Genomic DNA, 25,676 nt, shown 5'->3' with positions numbered 1-25,676 from the left:
GCAGGGCACTGAAGCAACACCTGGAAGATCTAGTAGCAGCTGGGCACCTCTGAGACTACATTGATTAGGATAAAGTAGCGACCAAACAGGGAAACCCACCACTGGAACCGAACATCGAACTCCCACCTCGACTGATAATAAATGTGATCCACGGAATAGCGACCCAAGAGCGCGAAGAGGCACTGAAAGAAGAGATTGCTAAGGCTGTGCAAATTTAGCAAGTCATGTCAGTAGAGCCCGCGTTGAAAAAAGTACGAATGGTACCCAAATCCCCCTTGTGCACTGTTTCGTTTACTAGAAAGGATTTAGAAGGCATACAACACCCACATACTGATACACTGATTATAACTGTGGGAATTGGGAAATGGTTTGACGTAAAATGAGTCTTGGTGGATCAAGGCAGTGCATCAGACATATTGTATTATGACTTGTTCAGAAAGCTCGGTCTCTCTGAGCAGTACCTCACTTTGACTGCAGCTCTATTAGTCGGCTTCAATTCACAGCCAGAGTGGCCACTTGGCAGAATAGTGTTGCCGGTTGTGGCAGGAACGAAGACCCTCCAGATAGAGTTCTTAGTTATTAATACACCTTCCCCTTACAATGCCATACTTGGCTGTCCATGGATTCACCAAATAGAGGCGGTCCCTTCAACCTATCACTAGCTCATTTGTTTCCCAACAGAACACGGAGTAGAGCAGATCTTAGGGGATCAAGTTGCGTCCAAGCATTACTTCATGGCGGCATTGAAGGCTAAACAACTTTGTAACCGAGTATAGATTGTAGAAGTGGCCGAACAGCCAGTCTTGGAAAAATGTTGGGAGAGCTCCAGAGGAAAAGATGGTAGAGGATTTAGAGAAAGTCCTGGTAAAGGAGGATGATCCAGAAAAGTACTTCCTTATCGGTACCTTGCTAGGCGCTGATGAGAAACTTCAGCTGCTGGAACTGCTGAGGGAAAATATGGAGGTATTCGCTTGGTCAACATATGATACTCCAGGGTTGAACCCAGAATTTGATTGCCACAAACTCAACATCAATCCCTCCGCTCGGCCTGTCGTGCAGAAAAGTTGGAGATCCTCAGTTGAGCACACTGAAGTGTTAATTGCTGAACTCGAAAAGCTCCTAGCATCAGGAGCGATCAGAGAAGTTCAATACCCACAATGGCTGTCCAACACAGTTGTAGTAAAAAAGAATGGAAAATGGAGAGTCTGTGTTGACTTCACCTACCTGAACAGAGCTTGTCCCAAGAACAGTTTTCCTCTACCTCGCATCGATCAACTAGTGGATTCAACAACAGGTCATGAGCGTATGAGCTTTCTGGATGCTTATAGCGGTTATCACTAGATATCACTGTTCGACCCAGATCAGGAGAAGACAATGTTTATCACTCCAAAGGACACTTATTGCTACAAAGTAATGCCGTTCGGCCTTAAGAACGCCCGGGTAACCTACCAGCGAATGATCACTCGAATGTTCAAGGACCAACTTGGAAAAACCATGGAAGCTTATATAGATGATATGGTAGTAAAAAGCAAGCTCGCTACAAACCACCTTGCAGACTTAAGAGAAGTTTTTGATATCCTGAAAAACCATCAGCTTCGCCTTAATGCCTCAAAATGCGCTTTCGGGGTAGGAACAGGGAAGTTCTTGGGGTGCATGGTCACTCACAGAGGAATCAAGGCAAATCCAGACCAAATCAAAGCAATACAAGAGCTCGAAGTACCAACAAAGGCTAAAGAGCTATAGAAGTTGGCCAGAATGGTGGCCGCCCTGAATCGGTTCATCAGCAAGTCTTCAGATCGGATGAAGCCCTTCTTCCAGCTACTGAGAAAAAAGGCAACATTTGAATGGAGTCCTAAGTGTACCGAAGCATTACAAAGTCTCAAAAGATACCTCAGTACACCACCTCTTTTGTCCACTCCAGAACCAGGGAAGGAATTGTACTTAAATTTGGCAGTCTTGGACCACGCCGTAAGCGCGGTATTGATTCGAGAAGTTAACAAACAACAGAGGCCAGTATACTATGTTAGCAAGACTCTACTAGATGCCGAGACACGGTATCTACCCTTGGAAAAGTTAGCTTACGCATTGCTTATTGCCTCAAGAAAGTTACAACATTACTTCCAAGGGCATACTATTAATGTCCTCACTGAATTCCCCCTCAGATCTGTCTTCAGCCGAGCTGATTTCTCTGGCCGAATAAAAAAATGGGCGGTAGAGCTTGGTGAGTTTGACATTCGATATCAACCCAGGACAACAATTAAAGCCCAGGCCTTGGCAGACTTCGTCGTAGAATTCGCTCCCATTCAAAGTACTGAGCCTCAGAACTCCAGTTCGGCACAGGCGCCACGTACTACCGAACTGGGAAAACAATGCGCTTCAGAGGCATGAAAACTCTTTGTTGGAAACATCTGGCAACTTTATGTCGACGGATCATCCAATAACCGAGGTTCGGGAGCAGGGGTGGTACTTATGTCACCAGAAGGGTTTATTTGGGAGCAAGCTCTAAGGCTCGGCTGGAAGGCTTCTAATAATGAGGCGGAATATGAAGCACTGTTGGCTGGCTTACGTTGTGCCAAACACTTCAGTGCAGAACAACTTCTTGTTTTCAGCGATTCTCAATTGGTGGTAAACCAACTTTCTGGGGTTTATGAAGCACGAGACGAAAGAATGGCTATGTATGCAGGCAAGGCCAAGGATCTGCTCAAAAAATTTCGATCCATACGAGTGGAACGAATCAGTCAGGACAAAAACAACCATGCTGATGCTCTGGCCTGCCTCAGCTCATCAGTAAATACCAAAGACGCTAGAAAAGTTTGGGTTGAATTCGTGCCAGAACTAGGTATTACATCTCTAGTCCTTTGCAGCAACCTAGAGCCAAGCTGGATGGATCCGATACTTGCTTTTCTGAAATCTGGCACTCTCCCCGAAGATAAAAAGGAAGCCAACAAAATCTGACACAGGTCAGCTCGGTTCTGGGTCTCACCATCGGGGAAGCTATACAGACGTTCTTATCTCGGTCCTTATCTTTTATGTGTGCATCCAAATCTGGTCGAAAATGTTCTCTACAAAATTCATGATGGGATTTGTGGATGCCACGTTGGTGGAAGGTCACTAGCGCATCGGGCCCTCACTCATGGGTACTGGTGGCCATAGATACAACAAGACGTACAGTAGTACGTTCAGAAGTGCGATAAATGTCAAAGGTTTGCTCCACTAATTCATCAGCCAGCCAAAACTCTTACTCCACTCACCAGTCCATGGCCTTTTGCCCAATGAGGTCTGGATATAGTCGGACTTTTGGCATGAGGCACTGGGAACAGGTGATTCTTCATCGCTGCAACCGACTATTTCACCAAGTGGGTTGAACTCGAAGCACTGGCAAGTATCAAAGAAGTAGACACAAAGCGGTTTGTCATGAGGAACATTGTGGTCCGTTTCAGCATCCCTCGGGTACTGATTACAGATAATGGAACACAGTTTGATGGAAAGATCTTCAGAAAGTTTTGTGTTGACCTCGGAATCGAATATCAGAACTCTTCTCCAGGCTACCCACAAAGTAATGGGCAGGCAAAAGTGTCAAACAAAACCATCATCAATGGAGCAAATAAGCGACTCGAATATGCAAAGGGAAAATGGGTTGAAGAGTTACCCCACGTGCTATGGGCTTACCAAACCACAGCATGGCGCTCAATGGGGGAAACACCTTACTCCCTAACCTATGGAATGGAGGCCATTATCCCACTCGAAGTAGGTCTCCCAACCCTCCGGTCTGAATTGTCTGAAAGCACAAGTAATGAGAAAGCTATTGCATAAGCACTGGATATGACAGAAGGCTAAAGAGAAGCCACACTGATCAGACTTATAGCATATCAGCAGCAGCTCATCAGAAGTTTCAACCAAAAAGTTTTCCCAAGGCAATTCACACCTGGAGAACTGGTTTTGAGGAAAGTGATGGATCACAAAAGGGTGCCTGGCGAAGGAAAACTTGGGCCTAACTGGGAAGGTCCGTATAAAGTCATAGTTGTTGCTGGAAATGGAGCTTACTACCTAGAGGATCTTAAAGGCCGAGCCATACCTCGGCCCTGGAATGTAGCAAATCTCAAGAAATACTATCAATAGAATTATACCCCAACTTCTCTATCAGAATGTAAAGAAATTTATCTGTTGACCAATGCAAATGCCTCCCCACTTCCCTCAAATTTACCAAATTTTTTTAATTAGCTTTGGTGTTCACCAAACGGAAATAGCTTTGATGTTTATCAGAAGAAATTAGCTTTGGTACTTACCAAATGGAAATAGCTTTGATGTTTATCAAACGGAATTAGCTTTGGTATTTACCAGACGGAAATAACTTTGATGTTTATCAAACGGAATTACCTTTGATGTGTATCAAACGAACTCAGTTTTGGTGTTAATCCAAACGAACTTAGTTTCAGAATGACTGAATGGAATTAAATTTTAGTTAGCACTCAAACAAGCCAAGTGGAATTGCTTGGTGGAATTATGTTTGGCAACTAAATTGGACTTTAGCCAAATGGAATTGCTTGGTGGAAACCGCAGTAACATATTTTAAGTAAACATCTCTGAGTCCACAAAATTTCTTAAGTATCGTCACATCAGCACTTCAGTATTGCTACGTACAACCAGAGTTGGAACAAACCTGGACCTAAAGATCATAGTCTTCAGTATCGATCTTACTTAGCTTCAGGTGAGGGCAAACAATTATTTTTCAGAACCAACCTGGACCTAAGTAAGACCTTTTTCTTTCATTACAAAACCAAGTACACCTATGTGTAGACACTCCATTTTTGACCGTCCTCAAGACTTGGACGTCATTGTTTGAACACTCGATGATCATCCATGTTCGTGTTCGTTTTGAGTTCCCGAAGGTCTCGGCCGCGAGCCTTGCCTCAGGATCTCTCAACTTGCCTATTCTGTGCTTGGTTGTGGACCAAGAACTTGTTTGTTTTTGCTTCTGAGGGCAGAGAATGGCTTGTTGGTCATCCCCACACCTCACCGGCCTTGGCTTGAGGCCACCGACCCTATTTTGTTGCTACCGGCCATTGGTGATGGCCGTTCGGCATTGTTTTTGGTTGGCCGGCCGTTTGTTTGGTCAATCAGTCATATTTTCTAGCCGGGGCTTCTTTTTTGCCTTTTTCAGGCATTGTGCATGCCAGTTATGCCAGCTGGAGCACACATACCTGTCCTCCATACACGTGTATGGAGGATTTGCACCCTTTGCACTCTTTTGCTCTAGCTTCTTGAGGAAGCTTGAACCCTTTGCCTTAGCTTCCCGAAGAAACTTGAACCCTTTGCCTTAGCTTCCCCAAGAAGCTTGAACCTTTGTTCTAGCTTCTTGAGGAAGCTTGACCCCTTTGTCTTGGCGCCCTTTTTGTTCTATAAAAGAGGGCCTCCCTTCTCCTTTAGAGGGGTTGAGCAAATCAAAGATATATATCAGAGATGTATATCACATATATATCACTCCCTCTCTATATCTTCCTCTCTCTCTCCATTTGTGTGTGGAATAGTGTTCAAAAGGTGCTTTTGTTCTTAGTTTTGCACTAAAACACCTAGTGTTGCACTATACTTCGGTTTCTAAGGTGTTGAGGGACTAGTTTCAGAGCTTTTAGGTTGGTTTTGATCAGAGGAAGGGGCTAGGGTTGGTGTTCTTGAAGTATTCTTCAAGGGTGAGCACTATTTGCTTTATATTCTCCATTTTTGTACAGGCTTTTAACCTATCTTGCATGCTGTTTTAAGCTTAGTGTATAACTAATAAAATTCCTATATTTTCATGCTTAAGATGTTTGTTTAAGGTTGCTTTTGATTGGGGGTTGTCTACCCCCTCTTAGGCCTTGTTTGGCCTCTTTTTGTACCTTTCTTGTTGAGCTTTGGTACTTTCGTGTATTGGCCTTCTCACCACTGAAATCTAGAGGATTTTCAGTGGTGAAGAAGTGGCTTTGAGGTCTTGTATAGGGGAGGGACACCCCTCTCCCTTTGAGTCTCCTTTGCTTACATTTAGGGCTCACCATAGTAGCATGTTGGCATAGCTTTGTTTGGCTTTATTTCAGAGGGCTTTTGGTGTTATTTGATCATATTATACCTCTGTTTTTGGTCGGATTGTTAGTCCATTGAATGCATAATACACTTGCCTTGCATTCCCCTATTTTGTCTAGAAATGCATCATGCATTTAGACCACCATGCTTGCATGTTTTGACTTAGCTTTGTGAAGTTTTGAATCATGTTTCACCATGTTTAAGCTCTGATTGGTGTTGATTTGGTCATGCTTGCCATGCTTTGTATAGCCACCTTGCATTTTGGCTTGTTAGCCTTGGGTGTGTGAGTCTTGAGTATGCTTCATTTGGGTTATTTCAGTGATTTGGAATCACTTCTCATGCCATTTTAGTCCATGTTCCATGCTCGTATGCTTGCATTTAATACCCTTTCAATGCTTTGAAGAGTTGTTGTCTTATACTCCATGTTTAGGCTATTATGCATGCCTCTTTGTTTAAGTCTTCGGGCTACCATATCAGTGGGTTTTGGGGCTTATTTTGACTTGTTTTAACTCTGACTTCATTAGTCTAAGTCATGCCATGTTTGGTTATAAGAGGTGTAGTGCATTTGCCCTTTTAGGCCTTGTATGCGTTTTGTTTTGTGCCTTTCTTCATAGCATGTTTTGGCTTTGTTCCATATGAGTTTTAGCTTCATTTTGGTCTGCCTCGGGACTATTTTGGGTCGCCTCGACCATTTGGGGCTTGGTTGACATAGTCATGGTTTAAGTCCCGTAGCTAGCTTTGAGCTTTAACTCCATTAACATGCTATGTTTGCATTGTGTAGTCGATTTGGCGTCATTCTTCATGTGATTTCAGAGTTTATTTGCAATGACATATCCTCATATTTATCACATCTTGCTCATGTTTGAAGGTTGTGCATCGTGGCCTAAATTGATGGACCAACATGTGTGCATGTTTATCTTGCATTTTGGTGCCTTAATTTTGGTATTTTGGACACTGTTTTGGGATTGGCTGAGGTCTTCCCATTTCGATTTAAGCCCATCTTTGCATATAGTTGCATGTTTGATATGTTGCATTTGTGTGTTGTTGCATGCTTGCATTATACCATGTTTGCGTGTTTATTATATTGCATGTCATTTAGCTAGTTGCATCACATAACCGTGTTGCATACTTGGTGTGTTTGTGTTACATTAGCTTAGCTTGCATGTTAGGTCACATTGCATTGCATCTTGCATGCTTAGCACATTGTACATTTGCACGTTTAGGTTGCACTGCATTTGGCATACTTTGCTAACTTAGCCTCATATTGCATACATGAGCCATTTTGCATATTTGAGCCATATTGCATACATGCATTGCATTGTGTTTAGTTTGGGGTATCAAACCAAACATGAGATATGAGGTGTGTTCGTACTTAAAGTGACGAAATATGTCTCAATCCTCGGTCGCCGACACTCTTGATCCCAACATGATAGTGTGTAACATTCATTTGTTTTCGTTGCATTCATTTTATATTGATTTGCAAACTTGGCACCTTTGGCCATTATGCATCGAAATGCGTGATTAGTGGCCCGAGGACCAAGAACCATGCTCCCTTGAGTTCATTGCATGATAGGGAGAGTGGCTATGCACACATTGTCTTGAAAATACCTTGCCATGCACTGTCTGTCCTCTGCTGCAGCAAAACCAGTGTTCTGCAGGAAGAAATGGCCGGTTGGCAACTTTCAGTGCCGGCCGACTACAAAAGTCTAGCCGGTGGTTCCACTTTTGGTCGATAACAGTATTCCAGTGGCCGGTGGACTTGCATTATGGTCGGTGACATCCCACGGTGCTATGAGAGTGTTCCAAAAGCATCATAAGTATTTTCACAGTTCTCAGAGGTGCAGAACAGTGCTAACAGAGGCAACAGTGGCATGGCAGCGGGTTTCCGAGCAAGGCGAATCGAGCATACATCATCCAAGCATTCCGAGGCGGGGCTGCAACGGCCTCCTGTAGACGTGCCCGTGGGCTCCATGCTACAGTTTGGACTCAGATTGTCACGGTTCTAAATCTGAACCAAAGAGTCCAGATCCGGCAAATCGTTTTTGAGAAAACAGATTTTTAGAAAAAAATGCCAAACTGGACTGCTTTGCCAGATACAGAGTCACCACCTAAATATTTTTTTATGGGGGAATTTGGGAAACCCTGACTCGTTTGCCTAAGGCCACGTGTCCGTCATCACCAAAGTTGCCTTGGCTCGGGAACTTGGGTACGATTGGGGAAGGTTAGCTATGAGCACCCCTGCTCACCCGATCCGAAGATCGGCCTCTATTAACCATGATATCTCGTTTTGAAAACGTTATGTGTTCTTATTCCGATTAATTAGCTAATCTTACTATGTGATGCGCATAACACAAAAGTATAGACTAGATCGCCTAATTTGGAACAAAGCATCGCATATCCGTTTGTTTGGAAAATGGTTTGAAATTTACTACTCACGAGTAGGCTAAAACACGGATTTTCAACGAGTTATTTCAACTCAAACAATCCAACCTTCACCCACAGGCATTCAGGCAGATATATCACATAAGCATATAGCCATATGGTAAGCATGCTGTCATGTTAACATTCACATTCATGCGAGATGCTAAATCACAAAACACTTATAGTGTACTCCAAGCCAAAACAATGAATATATTAGTAACCAAATGTATGATCTAAGTCCATGTTAAATGGCTAATGTATTGCATATAAAATGCAGTCTATAATAGGCTCAGTCAATCCTAGGATGGCGTATGGAATGCAACAAGTAACACGTATTCAAGTTAGATTTGAAATACTATGCAGTTAGCATGATGCGCCGAGCCCGGTGCATGCAAGACAAATGAATGGATGCACACATGCATAGCATAAGGTATGCTAAATTAAATATGACCTAATACTAACCATCAAAAGCAGGTAAGTAAAAGGGAGAAAGAAGTGGGGGTTGGAAGACATGCACACATGCACCCACACTTATTACACATTCGCCCTCGCTCGGAGGGACCAAAGGAATAATACACTTTAATTAACCTACAAGCTAATTAAATAAATTATACAACACTTAACTAATTAACGAATCAATTAAGCTATTGAAAGCAGCAAAGGGCCTCGGGACGAGGGATGCACGCATGCTCGGATTGGCTTCGCCCGGAAATCCAATGGCATGCACAAGCTGCCTCTATTTTCCCTGCTCTGCTCCTCTGAAAATGGCACAATTCCTAAGGTATACCTTATGAACACTGGGGAATGCCACCGGCCATGAGGGATGGTCACCGGCCAAATAGAAGTGGTCATCGACCGTCTATGGAGTTATCGGTCATAAATAATTGGTCGATCGGCACTTGATGTAGTCGACCGGCCAAAGCTTCCTGCAGAACTTGTTTTGACAGCAGCAGAGGGCAAAACAAGGCATGACAATGTATTTTAAGCAAATGTGTGCACCAATACACCCCTTATCATGTTTATGACTCAAAGGGGGATAGTACTCGATTCTCGGACCACCAATCGCGCATTTCAATGCGTGATGGCCCAAGAAACCAAGTTGTACACTTTCATGTCAAATGAAATGCAAACCAAATAAGCACATAAAGCCTAACCTCAATCATGGTGATTTCAAGAGGCAAGGCATGCATGCAAAATGCAATGCAACTTAGGCATGCAAGCTAAGTATGCAACATGAATATGAGAGCAAGCAACGCAAACATGCAACATGGACAACACACAAACATGTAACAACATGTTAAGTGGCTAAAAGAGAGAATACATGCCAAATGCATTACAACCTAAGCATCACAACCTAAGCATGCAACAACATGTCACATAGCTCAAGCAATGCAACAAAATGCAATATGGCTAAGCATTTGTCAACAATGCAAATAATGAGCATGCAAAACATCATACGACCAAAGCATGCAAACATGAAGCAATGTAACAACATTTCAGCAACATGCAAAAGGTGAACTTAAACTAATATGGACAAGCCTCAGCCATGTCTAAAATCAGTAGCCAAAGGCTATGAAAATGGGGCCAAATGCACATACAAACATGTATGCATACATGATCCAATTCTTAAGCATCAAAAGGCAACTTTTAAGCACACTAAAAGGGAGGACAATCATGGGCTAATGGCATGCATACTAAGCTCTGAAATCATGTTATAAAAGGTGCCAAACCAAGTAAACAAGACAAGCCAAGCATACAACTAAGGTCCAAGGCCTAAGGCTCGCCAAAGGGGTATTGAACTACACTTAGCAAAACTAAATATGACATGATTTGAACAACCAAAATCAGAGTTTTAGCATGCTAAAACAAAGCCAAAACACATTGATATGGTATCCTAGAGGCCTAAACATGATGGCATACGCAATGGCACATTCATGGAGCATGAAACACAAACCCTCTAAGGCCTTAAAGGAACATCAAATACAAGCATACGAGTATGCCACAAGGACTGAAGTGACATGGTAAGTGGTTCCAAACCATTGAAACAAAGCAAGTAAAGCATGCTCAACATTCACACACCCAAGGCTAGCAAGCCAAAATGCAAGGTGGCTATACAAGGCATGTCATGGATGGCCAAAACAACCACAAACAGACCTTAGGCATGCTAAAACATACATAAAAGCTTCACAAAGCTAGGCCAAAAACATGCTAGAACGAGGCTCAAAGCACAAAGCATGTCAAGGCAATTCATGGCATTACAAGACAAGTATGCAAAGCAAGCATGGTGTGTCCAAACCAACTTAAAATAGAGGTAAAACATGGCAAAATACTGCCAAATACCCACTAAGACATGGCCAACATGGTCTTAACAAGATGCTCACACATGAGGCTAAAATAGCCAATATTGAAGGCAACAAGGAGAGGGGATGGCCCTCTCCTTCTTAAGACCTTAAAGCACCATCCCCACCACTGAAATACAAGTGGTGAGGAGGCCCAAGCAAGGTGGTCCCGGAGCTCACCAAAATAGCACAAAATGGGGGCCAAACAAGGCCTAAGAGGGGTCAAACAATCCCAAAGCTCAAAGCAACCTTAAACAACTATTTTAAGTAAGTAAAAACAAGACTTTTATATGTTATACACTAAGTTCAAAAATAGATACAAGGTAGGCAAAAAGACTATGCAAAAATGGGGTAATTAAAGGTAAAGTTCTTACCCTTGTAGACCCCTTCAAGAACAGTACTCCAGCTGCTTTCCTCAGCTCAAAACTAGCTCAAAAACTTCAAGAACAACCTAATGGCTCCTCAGCAACCAAGGTAAGGTGTAAAACTAGGTGTTTGTGCACAAAAGTAAGGACAAACACACACTTATACACAAAGAGAGGGAGATATAGAGATAGAATAGATACACTATGGCTAACCCTAATCCAGACCTTTGGAACTCAACCCTCTAACCCCTGAGGAGGGAGGAGAAGCCCTCCTCTTATAGAGGATCACTCTTGCAAAGCTTACAAGACAAGCTAAGCAAGAGTGAAATCCCTCCATGCACGTGTATGGAGGGGGTACAAAGTGTATGCCAGCTAGCACAGTTGGCATAAAAATATCTACAAAAGCAGATGCACAGTGATCGGCCAGTCAAAAATGACAAATTGGCAAAAACAATGGTCAGCCGACCATCAATAGTGCCGACCGGCCAAATATATGGCCGATGGCAACAAAACAATGGCTGGTGGCCTCAAGCCATGGCCGGTGAGGTGTGGGGGTGGCCAACAAGCCATTCCCTATCCTCCAAAGCAAAAACACAAGTGTTTTGGTGCAAAACCAAGCACAAAATAGTTGAGTCGAGCAATCCTGAGGCAAGGCGCGTGGCCGAGACCTCCGAGAACTCAAGACGAACACGAACATGAATGATCACCGAGTGTTCAAACGGTGACGCCCAAGTCTTGAGGACGGTCAAAAATGGGGTGTCTACATCTCCCTTTGTAACTAATTTTTTAATTAATTTAGCGTTTTATAATATTTAATTAGCTAGAGTAGTTAATTATTTATTTGTTTTGTATTATTTATTCGGACCCTCTATGAGAGGGCAATGTTGTAATAAGTGTGTGTGTGTGTGATGTATGTTTTCCAACCCCACGTCTTTCTCTCTTTTATTTACTAGCTTATGATGTTTAGTTTAGGGCATATTTCAATTAGCATACTTATGATAGCATGTTTGCATACATTCATTCGTATTGCATGCACCGGGCTCGGCGCACCATATTAATTGCATAGTATTTCAATTCCAACTTGAATACGTGTATCGAGTTGTCGCATTTCACATGCCATTCTTAGGGTAGCCGAGCCTATCTTAGTTGGATTTTGCATGCGTTGCATTGGCCATTGCTAACATCAACTAGGATCATGCATAACTACTAACTAGTTTTTTGTTTTGACTTGGAGTACACTGTGAGTGTTTATGCTTTAGCATCTTACATGTATGTGTAAGTGTTAACATGATAGCATGCTTACCATGAGGTTATTTGCTTATGTGGTATAACTGCCTGAATGCCTGTGGGTGAAGGTTGGATTGCTTGAATTGGGATAATTCATTGAAATTCGTGTTTTAGCGTACTTTCAAGTAGCAAATTTCAAATCATTTTCCAAACAAACAGATATGCGATGCTTTGTTCCAAATTAGGCGATCTAGTCTATACTTGTTTTGTTGCGCGCATCACATAGTAATTCTAGCTAATTAATCGGAATAAGAACGCATGTGTTTTTCAAAAACGAGATATCATGTTTAGTAGTGGCCGATCTTTGATCGGGCGAGCGGGGGTGTTCATAGCTGACCTTCCCCAATCGTACCCAAGTTTCCGAGCCGAGGCAACTTTGGTGATGACAGACATGTGGCCTTAGGCAACGAGTCAGGGTTTCCTAAATTTTTCAAAAATAAAACATTTAGGTGGCGACTCTGTATCTGGCAAAGCAGTCCATGTTTGGCACTTCTTTCTAAAAATTAGTTTTTCAAAACGATTTGCCGGATTTGGACTCTTTGATGATTCATCAGTCTTGCATCACACTTCGCGAGATTAGATACAGGACCGTGACATTGAGTCCGAACTGTAGTGAGCCCCAAATAAACAAAACGAGATTCCCTCCCAGGGCGTTCGGGGATGTCTACACTATGCAACATATTCGTTAACCAGACCGAGCATCTGTTCGGCCCTGAGGTCCCAATAATGCTCGACTGGGGGCAAACAGTACAGATAGCATTCAGACATAGGAGTAAGAAAACATTAGATTGCAAAATCAAAAGGAAAATTCCATCATCCAACAAAGGCACAGATGGCCTAACAAACAGCAACAAAAAGAAGAAAATTGTCTTGGCAAATATAAGGAGACAACTCGTCAGGAAGACCGAGCCGCAGTACATCAGAAACTTGAAAACAAAAGAAAGTTAGAGAAAAACAAAAACTTCGAATCATTCCAAGGAAAACTTTAGCTTTCATCAACAGAAGGAACCTCAGGAGCAGCGTCCACAATCCTGTCCAGACCGTCTTGGAGAGGAAAAGTAGAGGCAATACCAACTTCCTGAGAAGTAGAAGCTTCCTTAACCATATCTCCCATGACTTCAGTCTCCAGGGTTTCACCCCTTTCAACGTTCACCATCTCAATGGCGACATCATTCTCTTGAGTCTTGTCGTAGAATCAACTTCCAGGAGAACCTCAGCCGGAAGAACTGCAGGAGTAGGAGCAATCTTTGAGCCCAAGGACCTTGAGGGAACAAGGACATCCTGAAACAAGGGAGACCCCTCAGGAATGTGAGCAGCGACTAGAGCACTGGACCAACCCTTCAAAAAGAGCTTATCCCGCAACACCAGCACCTCTTCTTTATAAGGAGCCCCCAAAGCATCAGAGGAGCCAAAAGCCTCAGCCTCCAACTCCACTAGCACTCTTCTTTTCGACACAGAGCCATCCCCCGTGAAACTGGGGGCAGGAGAGGGCATCCTCTCAGACGGTGCACCTTGGTTTCAGCGGCGATTCGTAACCAGAGGGGTGAGGGATGTATCAGTCTCAGTGTCAGAATCTAGAAGGGATACAACATGCCTCGCCTTCTTCAAAATGGTAGAGCGGTAAGTCGCTTGATAGTCCAACAGCTCGGGCATAGACCTCTTCTTGTACCTCAGAACGACTTTGATGGCCTCGGTGTTCTCTCGGTTCTGCCTGCGTTGAAAACAGGAAGCCTCTGCAGAAAAGAAGGGCAACATTAGATCAACATTCAAAATAAGGCAAGAAATACAAAAAGCACTAGAAGGAAAGACTCAAACCTGGGTAGCCATTCTTCGGGGGCATCCGTTCAGAATGGAACTCGGTCCTAGCAGGGAACTCCCAATTACCACCGACTTGCAAAAAATCATCATTATGTTTATCCGAGTTAGGCAGACCAGTCACAAGATGGCAATCAATCGAACGAACACGAATGTAGTACGTGATGTGATCCTTGTTATGTGAAAGAGTATAACAACCCAAAATATTCCAGATGTCAAGATTCAAACCCAACCGCTTGTTAAGAATGGACACATCGAGACGACTCAGAACAAATTAATAGACACATGCATTGGTATAAGCTGGACTTGATGCAAAAATCAACGCACCAAAAGGTCGAGGGGAAACCGAACCCCTCCCTCAACAATGGACGCAATTGGGAAAGCGACGGTACTCCTAGTGCCTATACGCTTAGCATCAACCTTTACCAGCGAAAGGGTCACGTCATCGAGGATATTATAGTCTTGATGAAACATGGCCATGGCCTCAAGGGTATCAACTAATGAACGGAACTTCCCCATTAAACAAACCTAATGGGACAGGGGCAAAACTCAAATAACAAGACACCAGAAAGAATGACGTAAGGGCCAAACAAGACGATCAAAACAGAAAAAGATAGAAAAAGAAGAGTCACAAGTGAACTTACAGAGATCAGAACAGCGGTGAAGAGCAGGTGGCGCAGAAACGTGAACGGTAGCGGAATGTCTGAGCAGAGCACCGAACAGACTGGTTCAGAGGAATGAAGAGGGTTTTGATCTCTCTAAAAGATCGAAAACAGACGAATGGGTTGGGATTGATAGCTCCAGAGCATTTATTGCACCAGCTGGTATGAAGGCATATGAAGCACGACCCTCGGTATGGAGTCAGCACACTATCTTTGTGCACTAATACCACGCTGCTACGTGCCACCATGAAAGGACACGTGCAGGGGATGTATGTCAGGATTGAACCGTCACCAAGGCCGAACTAGGATGGATCTGAAGCGATGCGACGCTTGGAGTACAGGACAGTAGCTCCTCCCAAGGGGAACCTTAGCGCGAGTTAGGGGGCAAATGAAGGGGCTAAATATGAAATGGGTCGGATCCAAACCTTAGGTTGGTGCAATCTCCTAATCCCAAACCCAAAGGGATCAATTGGGCATGTGGGCAACCCAACTAAGCCTAACTCGTAGTGGAAACGCCAGGCCAGCCGCGATACTGGGCTAGGGCCAAGCTGCATGATTCATTCTATGGGCCGAACTGATGGGCCGAACCTATCACCAGAACCAAAGTGGGCCGAGTCCATACACAGACATCCGAATGGGCCAGCTCATCCCTACAATAGTCTCGCAAAGGGCCAAGCTGAGGCATAATGGTACCGAGTTGAGGAAGTCTCTCAGAGAAACATGGAAGCTGTGAGTATATGCATGTGCAAGTTGCCACCTCAGCTGGTCCCCTACACCTAGAATCACGGAAATAGTTAAACCAAAAGAATGTGGTTTGTTATCAGCATGATCACAATGAGTATATGCACCCTTTGACAAATACCAGATGGTCCCCCACCCTGGGCAATGATTAAAAGGAAACTTGGCAGCACTAGAGCTCCATGAAACCATGAGGGGCAACAAGCAAGGAGTTCTATATAAACCACACTAACTTCACATTGAAGGTAACTGAACTGATCTAAGCTAAACGCTACTCACTAAAACACTCTACACTTAAAGAGAACATTTTTCTTCTTCCCCGATTACTAATTCCCACACCGGAGGGGTTATCCGGCCAACCTTGGCCGGGCAGCTCTGACGGTGCTCCTTGTTGCAGGACCTCAATCCCGGATAGTCCAACCAAGTGCGAAGCTCCGATCCACAATCATCTAGTGCGGTATTCGGTACGCACAACACCTATCTACCCAAACAATTTGGCGGTGTTGATTGATTTTTGCCATGATTTGAGGGTGTTGATTTTTGGTGATAGGTTTTTTTGGGATTCTAAGTCATGTGTTGTGAGGCTTGCGTTGGTGTTGGTGTTGGTGTTGGTGTTGGTGTTGGTGTTGGTGTTGGTGTTGGTGTTGGTGGTGGGATTAGGGGGTGAGGTTGTGTAACGGTGTTGGGGCTTGGGCAGTTATGGTGCTAATGGGTCTTGGGTTTGGTTGATGCTGTGGTTTGGGGCTAGTAGTAATGGTGTTTTTGAGGGTGCGGCGGTGCTGGTTTTGTAGCTAGGCGAAAGCAGAGTTAAAGTGAAGAAATGTGACAAATGTTTACAGCAAGATTTGTTAAATTTTTGGCTTTCTACACTAAAATTAAATAAATAGATGATAGTAAAAATGTAAAAATACATTTTCCATTAACAGAGTTTGTCAAATGTGACTGACCAGGGAGGTGGTTGTTGTTTTAGAAAGTTGGAGGGAGATCTTTGTAATTGTCATAAACCTTAGGGGAGGTTAGTGTAATTTACCCAAATTTTTTTAGCATTTGCTAAAAATATTTTTTTTTAGGAACAATTGTATCATAAAAAAAGTAAAAAAATATAAAATGCTAATAAATGACTTCTATATAGGACTAGAATTAGTTAGAAATTTGGATGGAAAGACCTGACAGATTGATCTTTGGACCAATGAGCTGAAGGTAGCTTCCAACATAGACCCTACACAAGAATTACAAATTCAAGCGATACATCTTATGTAAGAATTGAAAAGGAAAAAGAAAAAGAAAAAGGAATGATCATGACACAAAAATGTAACGTAACAAAATTGAAAAAAAAAAAAACCTTACCGATACCACTAAAGCCTTCTTTGAAGTCTAGCCATATTCAATGCAGTTGTCACATAAAAAAAAATGCAATTGTCACATAAAACCAATTCTTTATGCAATCCAAAAAATTAAAATAAGCATGTCTAATGGATTGTTAAAAATCATAATGCCCCAAAACTGCCCAAAATCCAAAGGTAAAACCAAGCCCCATGCTAACATAAAATCCAAGGGTAATAAACTTGTCCTCGTTGTCCTTTCTTCAATCCTTTTGTCTTTGCAATGGGATTTCATAACTATTTTGTTTCCCCGACACTTATTTGGAAGTGGAAACTCACATAGTTTAGGATTCCGAGAATATGCAGATGCATCAAAACTTTGCAATTAAGTGCTTATTGGGATTTTTCTCGACAACTTGTTATTTGACAAATTCAACACACTAAGAAAATTTTAATCAGCAAGATTGGTAGGAACCTCACTTAGAAAACTTATTTGCAGACAAGTCAAGAGATTCTTGAAAGTAGAAAAAATTCCTTTGAACAAAAGTCTCACACAGAAGCCATATTTTCATACAACAAGCAGGTCACGAGTAAATAATCATGCCCAATAATTTACAAAATTAACTAGACTTGTAATAAAACAAACATTTGATAGCAAAAACAGATTGCAATCCTTCCAAACACACAATCCACAATATAATTACCCTTGAAAATAAATATTGATGAAGTTATTTTTTCATTTCAAGAAATACATAGAGGGCCTAGTAACAGTTGGTGATGATTGCTCCGAACACGATGCTCATGTCTCTCTCAAGTGTAGCCTAGCTTCCTTGGAAAACATAGCAAAAAAATGGAAACAATAGAAAAAAAAACAACAATGTGATTATCAGTTAAATTAAAGCCAACTGACTTTGCTGATGAAAAATAAATAAATAAATATTGGGCAGCCACCAATATAGTTTATAAATAGAGGATCAATTCAGTACATTGCATGAATATGGCACAACTGTAGTGTTTTGTGTTTATGTTTGCAATGGCAGTGCACATCATGATCACTGCTATTACAAGATTAGTTTTGCAAAATTATAGTACAAGTGAATGACTTCTGTAAGAAAAGGAAAAAAAAATGTATGGAGGAATAGAAGTTCGATACAATTAAACCGAAGCGGATCAGAAGGTAAAGCTAATTTTTGGATCATTTTATCTATCAATGACAACTAGACAGATAGTGGATGTCAAGCAGATTCCTTGGTTAAAAATTAGGGTGGCAATAGAAATTACCATATAGATAGATCTTGGCAACAATGAGCTGAAGATAGCTTGCAAAATAGACGTGCACATGTGTAGGGCAATTAGAAAATAAACCTAAGTAAAACCACAAGCTCAAGCAAATAGCAAGTGTACTGTGCTTAAATCAGCTTATGTAGGATTTCAAATAAATAAATAAATAAATAAAATGCAAAATATCTAACTTGTTGGCAATGATCAAGACACAAAAAGATAAGAGGAGTAACAAAATTAAAAAAAGATACTTACCATTTACCTCTGAAGCCTCCTTTGCAATCTAGCCATACTTAGTGCAGTTGTCACATAAAACCAATTCTTTATGTGGTCCAAGAACTCGAAATAAGCATGTCTAGATGGTTTGTTAAAAAGTATAGTGCCAAAAACTATCCAAAATCCAAGGGTGAAACCCAGCCCCAAACTAACATAAAATCTAGTGGTAATAAACTTGTCATCGTCTTCTTGAATCCTTTTGTCTTTGCCATGAACAAGAACTGGAGGTTCCACAACTATTTCTTCTCCTGGACACTTATTTGGAAGTGGAAGTCCACAAAGTTCAAGGTTTCCCGAGTATACAGAGGGATCAAAGCTTTGCAATTGAGTGCTTATTGGGATTCTTCCCGACAACCTGCTATGTGACAAATTCAACACACTGAGAAAATTTAGATCAGTGAGGCTGGTAGGAATCGCACCCGAAAGCTCATTTGCAGACAAGTCAAGAGATTCCAACATTTTCATCCAACCAACTTCTTGGATGATATTTCCTGTCAAATTGTTTCTTGATAGGTTCAAAGAAACCAACCCCGCAAGACTTCCAACTTGTTTAAGAATTTTCCCAACAAGTTCATTGCCAGAAAGATCAATGATTTTTAGTAGTCTCAAATTATTTTCGTATTTTGACTCTTGTCTTTTCCACAACACCAATGCATTCTCAATATACCTGGTAAATCTAGCAAAGAAGGGTTCAAATGTCCCATAAGAAGAAAAAATGATTGCCCTAGAACTCTTACTTTCCGCCAAGGCAGTAAAATTGTGAAAACAGTGTGGTATGTTTCCTGATAAATGATTTTTGGAGAAGTCCAAAATTTGAATTTTGGTAAGGTGACATATATGTCGAGGTATGCTTCCCTTGAACTCATTGGATCGCAGACTAAGAACAATCAAACTTGTTCGATGTGTCCCTATCCACACTGGTATTTTTCTTGTGAATTTATTTCCTCCCAGATCAATCATTCTTAACTTTGTGCATCTCTTTAATGAAGAAGAAATTTCCCCAGAGAAATTGTTGTTGCTCAAGTGCAAAGAATAAATGCCTAGGGAACTCATTGAGCTTGGAATTTTCCCATACAAATTATTGTATGCCAAACTAATTATGGATAGTCTTGTGAATTGCACCCAACAATTGGGAAGCTCTCCTGATAGCAAGTTATTTGAGAGGTCAAGATAGATGAGCCTCATACCCATAATTGCGCATAGGAAAGAAAGTGAACCTGAGAACTCATTTTTGGAGAGATTCAAAACTGTTACATTAGGAGGAACTAGTGGCATTGAACCCATAAAATGACTCGACTTAAATCTATACCAAGGTAACCATGATACTTCAATGATAGATCAGGCAACACGCCTTTGATCAGATTGTAAGAGAAATTTAAATAAATTAAACATGGGGATAGATCCCAGAACCAACTAGGAATAACATCTGAAATTTCATTACTTGAGATATCAAGCCAGGAGAAGTTATTTTGTGTTTGAAGCCATTTTGGGAAATGAGGCCCCAACTTACAAGATGACAACATTATAATATCAAGTTGGAAAGGAGGAACCCAATCAGAACTGAAGTTAAAAGTTAACGGGTTTGAAGATAATGACAAAAACTTCAGACTGGAGAGATTAGAGAAGTGAGTATCAGAGCTTATGCCTTTTAATGAATTGAAAGAGACATCGAAATACTCAAGCTTAGAAAGTTGTCCAATATTTACATGCATGGTCCCATTCAATTGATTGTCTTCAAGATCTAAATGCGTCAATGATGGAAACGTTGAAAGGTTAGGTAGTGACCCTGAAATCTGGTTTCCATACAACATAAGAGAAGCAAGATTGGGATGTCGTCCAAAAGTTTCTGGGATGGACCCACTCAATTGATTAAAGGCAACAGATAATGCTTTTAAGGAAGAAAATCTTGTAAAATCAGGCAATGGTCCACTGAGTCGGTTGTAATCCATATTCAAAACTTGTAACGAGTCCTCTGCCCCAGACAATTTCTTAAGGAATTGATGAAGTTCTTCAATTAAATTGTTTTCGGACAGATCTAAAGATCGTAAATGACTTAAATTTGCAAAGGATTTTGGAAGGCTACCTTCAAGATAATTGCCATAAAGACTGAGATTTGTGAGAAAAATCATGTCTCCAAAAGAATCAGGAATGGGACCTTTTAGCTGGTTAACAGAAAGGTCTACATCAGTGAGGCTATAACTAAAGTTGAACAACCAACTATATATTGAAGATGACAGATCATTTAAAGATAGATCAAATATAGAAAGAGACAAAGAAGAATTAAAAGGAAGTGAGAGATGAGTGATATTAGGAAGACTGCACTCACTTAACCTTAACTCTTCTAGGAGAGGGAGATTATTGATAGACTGAACCCAGTTGACTGCTTTACTGAGGTTAACATAAGTAAGGTCCAAGTGACTTATCAAAGAAAGATGAGAAATCCACTCAAGATTTCCACAGTTCAGATCAAAGTTGTTGGCAAGATTAAGATATTGCAAGTTAGAAAGGTTCCTGAACTGATTAGGAATTGGACCAGAAAAGCCATTATATGCAAGGTTGAGGAATTGTAGTTTGCCGAGAGAACCAATGAACTTTGGGATGTGGATATCCACGAAATCATTTCCATGAAGATCCAAAAACTTCAAATGTTGCAATTCAAGCAATGAAGGACTAATCTTACCTCTCAGTGCTTGATATGTCGGGAGAGAATAATTGTGCGATACATGAAGATCGAGCATGGTGACATGACCAGTGTGGTTGTTGCACCCAACTCCTCTCCATTTGCAACAATCTTTTTATCTTCTTCACTCCCCCAAGAAGAGAGAATACCATAATCATCTATAAGAGTTTCTTTAAACTTGAGGAGAGCTTGTTTCTCCCTCTCTATGCACCTGGTTTTAGCATCTTCTTCAACTCTTGAGGAGAGTCCAAGAACAGGTTTCACGTATAGTAAAAGCACGATGACTATAAACACATGGAGAAGTCGAGGAAATTTTTTGCCAATCACCATTTTCATGAACATGATCATGATGCAGCAAAATCAATATCAGGATGAGGTAGCAAATACAGCAGCCAATGATAGTTTTCAATTATTGGTTCTCTTAGACATGGAGTGGTCACCTTTAATTTATACTTTAGTTACACCACAAATTTCCCAAAAATATTCATAGGAAAAGACTTGGTAGTCAATAATTCAAGGCTCGTCGCTTGAACAAAATTAAATAATCAATACAATATTCGTACACTTCTATTTTGAAATCCTTCGGTCCGTTGATTTTGCTTTTCCTTTCATTACTAAAAGTGCGAAATTAACGGACACGGTAAACCCCCTTATATTTTCCTGTGTGAACTGTAAATTCATGTTCAAACACTTCAATTTTTGACAACTTTCAGATTATTTTTTCAGCCGTTACATTGTAAATTTGTAACATGTTAATTAAAAGTTACAAATTCTCAAAATCCAATGCCAAGGCCAAGCATGTCTTTTACACATCACTGGATTTTAAAAGTGGATATAGCTAAAAAATGGATTTCTATTTCATTTTCTATTTTATTACGTTAAAAAGCTTGAAATAATGAAGCTCTGCAATTGGTTAGCAATTATATGATTATAACTTTCACCAGCTCTCACTGGTATTTTTTTTTTTGTTTTGGAACTGCAACTCTCACTGGTATGCTTGCATGAAAAATTGTCTAGTCTAGTATATGACGTAGATGAATTTTTATTTTAATCACGATCATCCATGGCTGAGTCAAGGTCATGATGAAATTTTATTTAATCTTAAGAAATGACAAATTGCAGGCCATCTGTGACTAAGTCAAGGTCAACTTTGAGTAAAAGACAACCTTGTTTCGATCCAAAGTGTACTTCAGCAAGAAAAAAACTTTTGAAAATAAAGTTAGAATTCCATCCGGTCATGATCTGGACTAGAGGAAATTGTTCATATTTGTGGAGCTCAATAATTCAAATAATTAATTTTATTGGATACTTTATGTATATCATTCATAAAAAAAAATTAAATTGATTTGATAATTGTAACCTATTTAATTTATTATTTCTGTCACTAAAAAATGAACAGGTGTGTTTTTTTATAAAAAACTATTCATTTTTTTAGTGACGAATGCAACAAATTAAATACGTTACGATTATCATATTAACTTAATTTTTTGTGTGTGAATGATATATACAAAATGCTCGACAAAAAAAAAAAATTAATTATTGAAACAAGACCCATGATGAGCCAACAAATCTAAACAAATTCCTTTGGTCCAAATCATGACCGGATAGAATCCCATTTTTGTCATAAAAAAAAAAAAATTGTATTTAATCTGATATTTTTTGTCGGCAAAAAATTGATAATCTGATGTGATCTGATATTAATATAATACTATGATATTTTCTTGGCCAAAAATTAATATTTTATGAATAATGATAAAATATTACAAAATGGAAGAAAAGAAGACTGTAAACGAACAAAAAAATTGTGAAGGAACCAACATACAAGCACCACAAGGCCAAGGACATAAAACAAGAAACAATATGCATATTTGTTACACATATTTTTGTTATATGTTACTAACTTTTGTGACAAATTTTATGTAATATTTTGATAAAATTATAATAATTTGTGATAGTGTTATGCATTTCTAATTTTTTTTGATAAAAAATGTATAACATTATCACAAAATGTATTTTTATTTTTGAACCACAAATTTTCATAATTCTATTAAAAAATTATATAACATGTACCACAAAAAAATGTAAGGGACTAATTGTCGGAATTGAAAGTGAAAGGACCACAATGAGATTATGGTGAAAGTGCAAAAATGCTAAGTGTAATTAACCCTAAAAAAAAATTCTCATGCATTTTCATTTCTTGAAAGTAAATCAATTTCCTCACAATAGACAACTCCAAAAGAAGCTATCTTCCATATAGCAAACAATGACTTCATATATAACAAAAATAAACATGAGATGGTCAAGACCGTACAGATAGATAGTTCACAACAGAAGATCCCAATCCTTTCATACATAGAATCCATAATAATTACACATCAAATATTTATCAAGTTAATATTATAATCCTTTAAGGTCATGTTTGTTTGGGTGGACATGAGTTTGGGATTGGACTAATAGTCCAATAAAATTATTAATCCGATACTTGGTTAAACAATTAAAGTAGGGACTAATTATTTTAAACTTGACTATTAGTTAAGATAGGATACATAATCCAACGGATTCGTAATCCTAAGACTATTAGTCATGGGAATGCTAATTCAATCCGTCCAAACAAACATGGCCTAAAAGTACAAAGATTGCCTAAGGAACAAGTGCCAAAAGCTCATCTTCGATCTTCTGTCTGTGAACTCACAGCTAGCGTCTCTGTTGCATCGACTTACTTCCAAAATAAAAACAATAAACAATGTGATGATCACTTTCAGCAATAGTTTTGTACAACCATAAAAAATGATCACATAACCAGACATTGAATACAAATAAATGGACAATAGAAGATACCAAATAGATGGTCTTCAGACCAACGAGCAAAAACCAACTCCACAACATGACCTGCACAAGTATTATAATCACACCCCCCCAAAAAAAAGACCTAGGTAAAACCAAGAACTTAAGCATGAAAGTAACAAAATTAGGAGAAAAAAATAAAAAAACAAAAGAAACAAAACTTTCTGATTATCTATAAAGCCTCATTTGTAGTCTAGCCATATTCAATATAGTTGTCACATAGAACCAATTTTTTCTGTGGTCCAATAACTTGACACAGGCATATCTCGATGGATTGTTTAAAAGCATAATGCCCCCATAACTGTCCAAAATCCAAGGATGAAACGAAGTCCCATACTAACATAAAACCCCTAAGGTAAAACAAATTTTACGCATTTTTTTTTAGGAAAAATTAGTCTAAGGTCCCTCTTCCATTTTTAGTAATGAAAGAAATCCACAATATTATGGTGTAATGTCTAAGGTCCCTCAGTGAGCTGCTTCCTGAAGAGCGTGAGATCAATTTGTATAGTTCAGTGAGCCCTCTCTGTCTCTCTCTGTCAGTTCCATAGAGGCTTGTTGGACTTCGATTTCTAGGGTTTCTTTCTCTTAGATTCTTCTAATCGACTCACTTTTCCTTCGAATTTTTGTTTTTGGAGGCCTTTAGGGTCAAATTCGTAGCTGATCGAGAGATATTGATGGTTCAGTTGATGAATTCTGGGAAATCTCCGCCGGAATTGGAATCTTAGAGCATGAAAATGGTGTCGGTGAAGCTGGAGGTGGAGGACCCTTTGGAGGACAAACATGGCCCCCTCAACAAACGATCTAAGCTCTTCATGGCCCTGGTGCAGAGGCTCACTGGTCTCTTTTCTTCCTCGCGATCATCTGAAAAGAATGAAACTTCACAATCTCAACCTAGAAACAATACAAATAGTTATGAAATGAAGAGTATCAAAGTTGATGATGATGAGTCCATTTTAAGCCCAACATATCAGAATTGTGGTGGTCACAAGTATCGCTCAGTTTTGTTAAAAGTTGAAAAATGAGGGCAGTAAAGTTACATGGTGATGAAAAGGAAAAAATGGTGATCAATAAAGACTCCCATGTCATCCACAAACAACTTTCATCCCCTGGTTTGCTCTCTCTTTCTCTCTCTCTCTCTCTATATATATATATACATTGTTGATTGCTAAGTGGGTGTGAGAGATAAGTAGAGAGACCTGCCATTGGAAATCATAGAAAATGAAATTTCTCTGGGTTGGAGAGAATTTCTCTGTACTTGAATTTCTCTGACTAAAAAGAAAACTGTGTGCATTGTGCATGCCCATGCTCTAATTCATGGGGCACACTTTTGTTTGTCCTGTAATAACTACTCTGGAAACAAACAAGGGGAAAGAGACCTTTACTAATAAGAACATACTTTCAAGATCTTGAATTGTCTTGGCACTTCATTTTTTCTAAAATAGTCTGAGAGATAAGTAGAGACCTACCATTGAAAATCACAGAAAATGGAATTTCTCTGGGTTAGAGAGAATTTCTCTGGAAAGGTTTCTCTGGGAATTTCATTGATTTTGAGAAAATTTCCCTGGCTTATAGTGATCCAGAGAAATTCTTCC

The 25,676-nt window shown here is 40.2% G+C and overlaps 3 protein-coding genes across 3 annotated transcripts; 2 read left to right on the top strand and 1 right to left on the bottom strand.

Annotated features, from left to right (window-relative positions):
- Positions 1-2,469: 2,469 nt before the first annotated feature.
- On the top strand, positions 2,470-2,955 carry LOC145791586 (uncharacterized). Its single transcript, XM_082871954.1, has one exon. It carries the CDS (start codon positions 2,470-2,472, stop codon positions 2,953-2,955), a length of 486 nt encoding a protein of 161 aa, XP_082728080.1.
- Positions 2,956-3,133: 178 nt separating this feature from the next.
- Positions 3,134-3,813, top strand: LOC145791585 (uncharacterized). The gene is made up of 2 exons (XM_082871953.1): positions 3,134-3,203; positions 3,464-3,813. Exons 1-2 carry the CDS (start codon positions 3,134-3,136, stop codon positions 3,811-3,813), a joined length of 420 nt encoding a protein of 139 aa, XP_082728079.1.
- Positions 3,814-13,984: 10,171 nt separating this feature from the next.
- LOC114267495 (receptor-like protein EIX2) lies at positions 13,985-21,570 on the bottom strand. The gene is made up of 8 exons (XM_082871952.1): positions 21,310-21,570; positions 20,071-21,199; positions 18,547-19,807; positions 16,848-16,900; positions 14,926-14,984; positions 14,609-14,809; positions 14,282-14,516; positions 13,985-14,199 (listed from the first exon to the last, which is right to left on the bottom strand). The coding sequence occupies exons 1-8, from the start codon at positions 21,568-21,570 to the stop codon at positions 13,985-13,987; spliced, it is 3,414 nt and encodes a 1,137-aa protein (XP_082728078.1).
- Positions 21,571-25,676: the final 4,106 nt, after the last annotated feature.

This window comes from Camellia sinensis, chromosome 5 (genome assembly GCF_055761805.1).
Source record: "Camellia sinensis isolate YWXY chromosome 5, ASM5576180v1, whole genome shotgun sequence".
NCBI classification, from domain to species: domain Eukaryota; kingdom Viridiplantae; phylum Streptophyta; class Magnoliopsida; order Ericales; family Theaceae; genus Camellia; species Camellia sinensis.
This window is presented reverse-complemented; position numbering and strand designations above follow the sequence as displayed.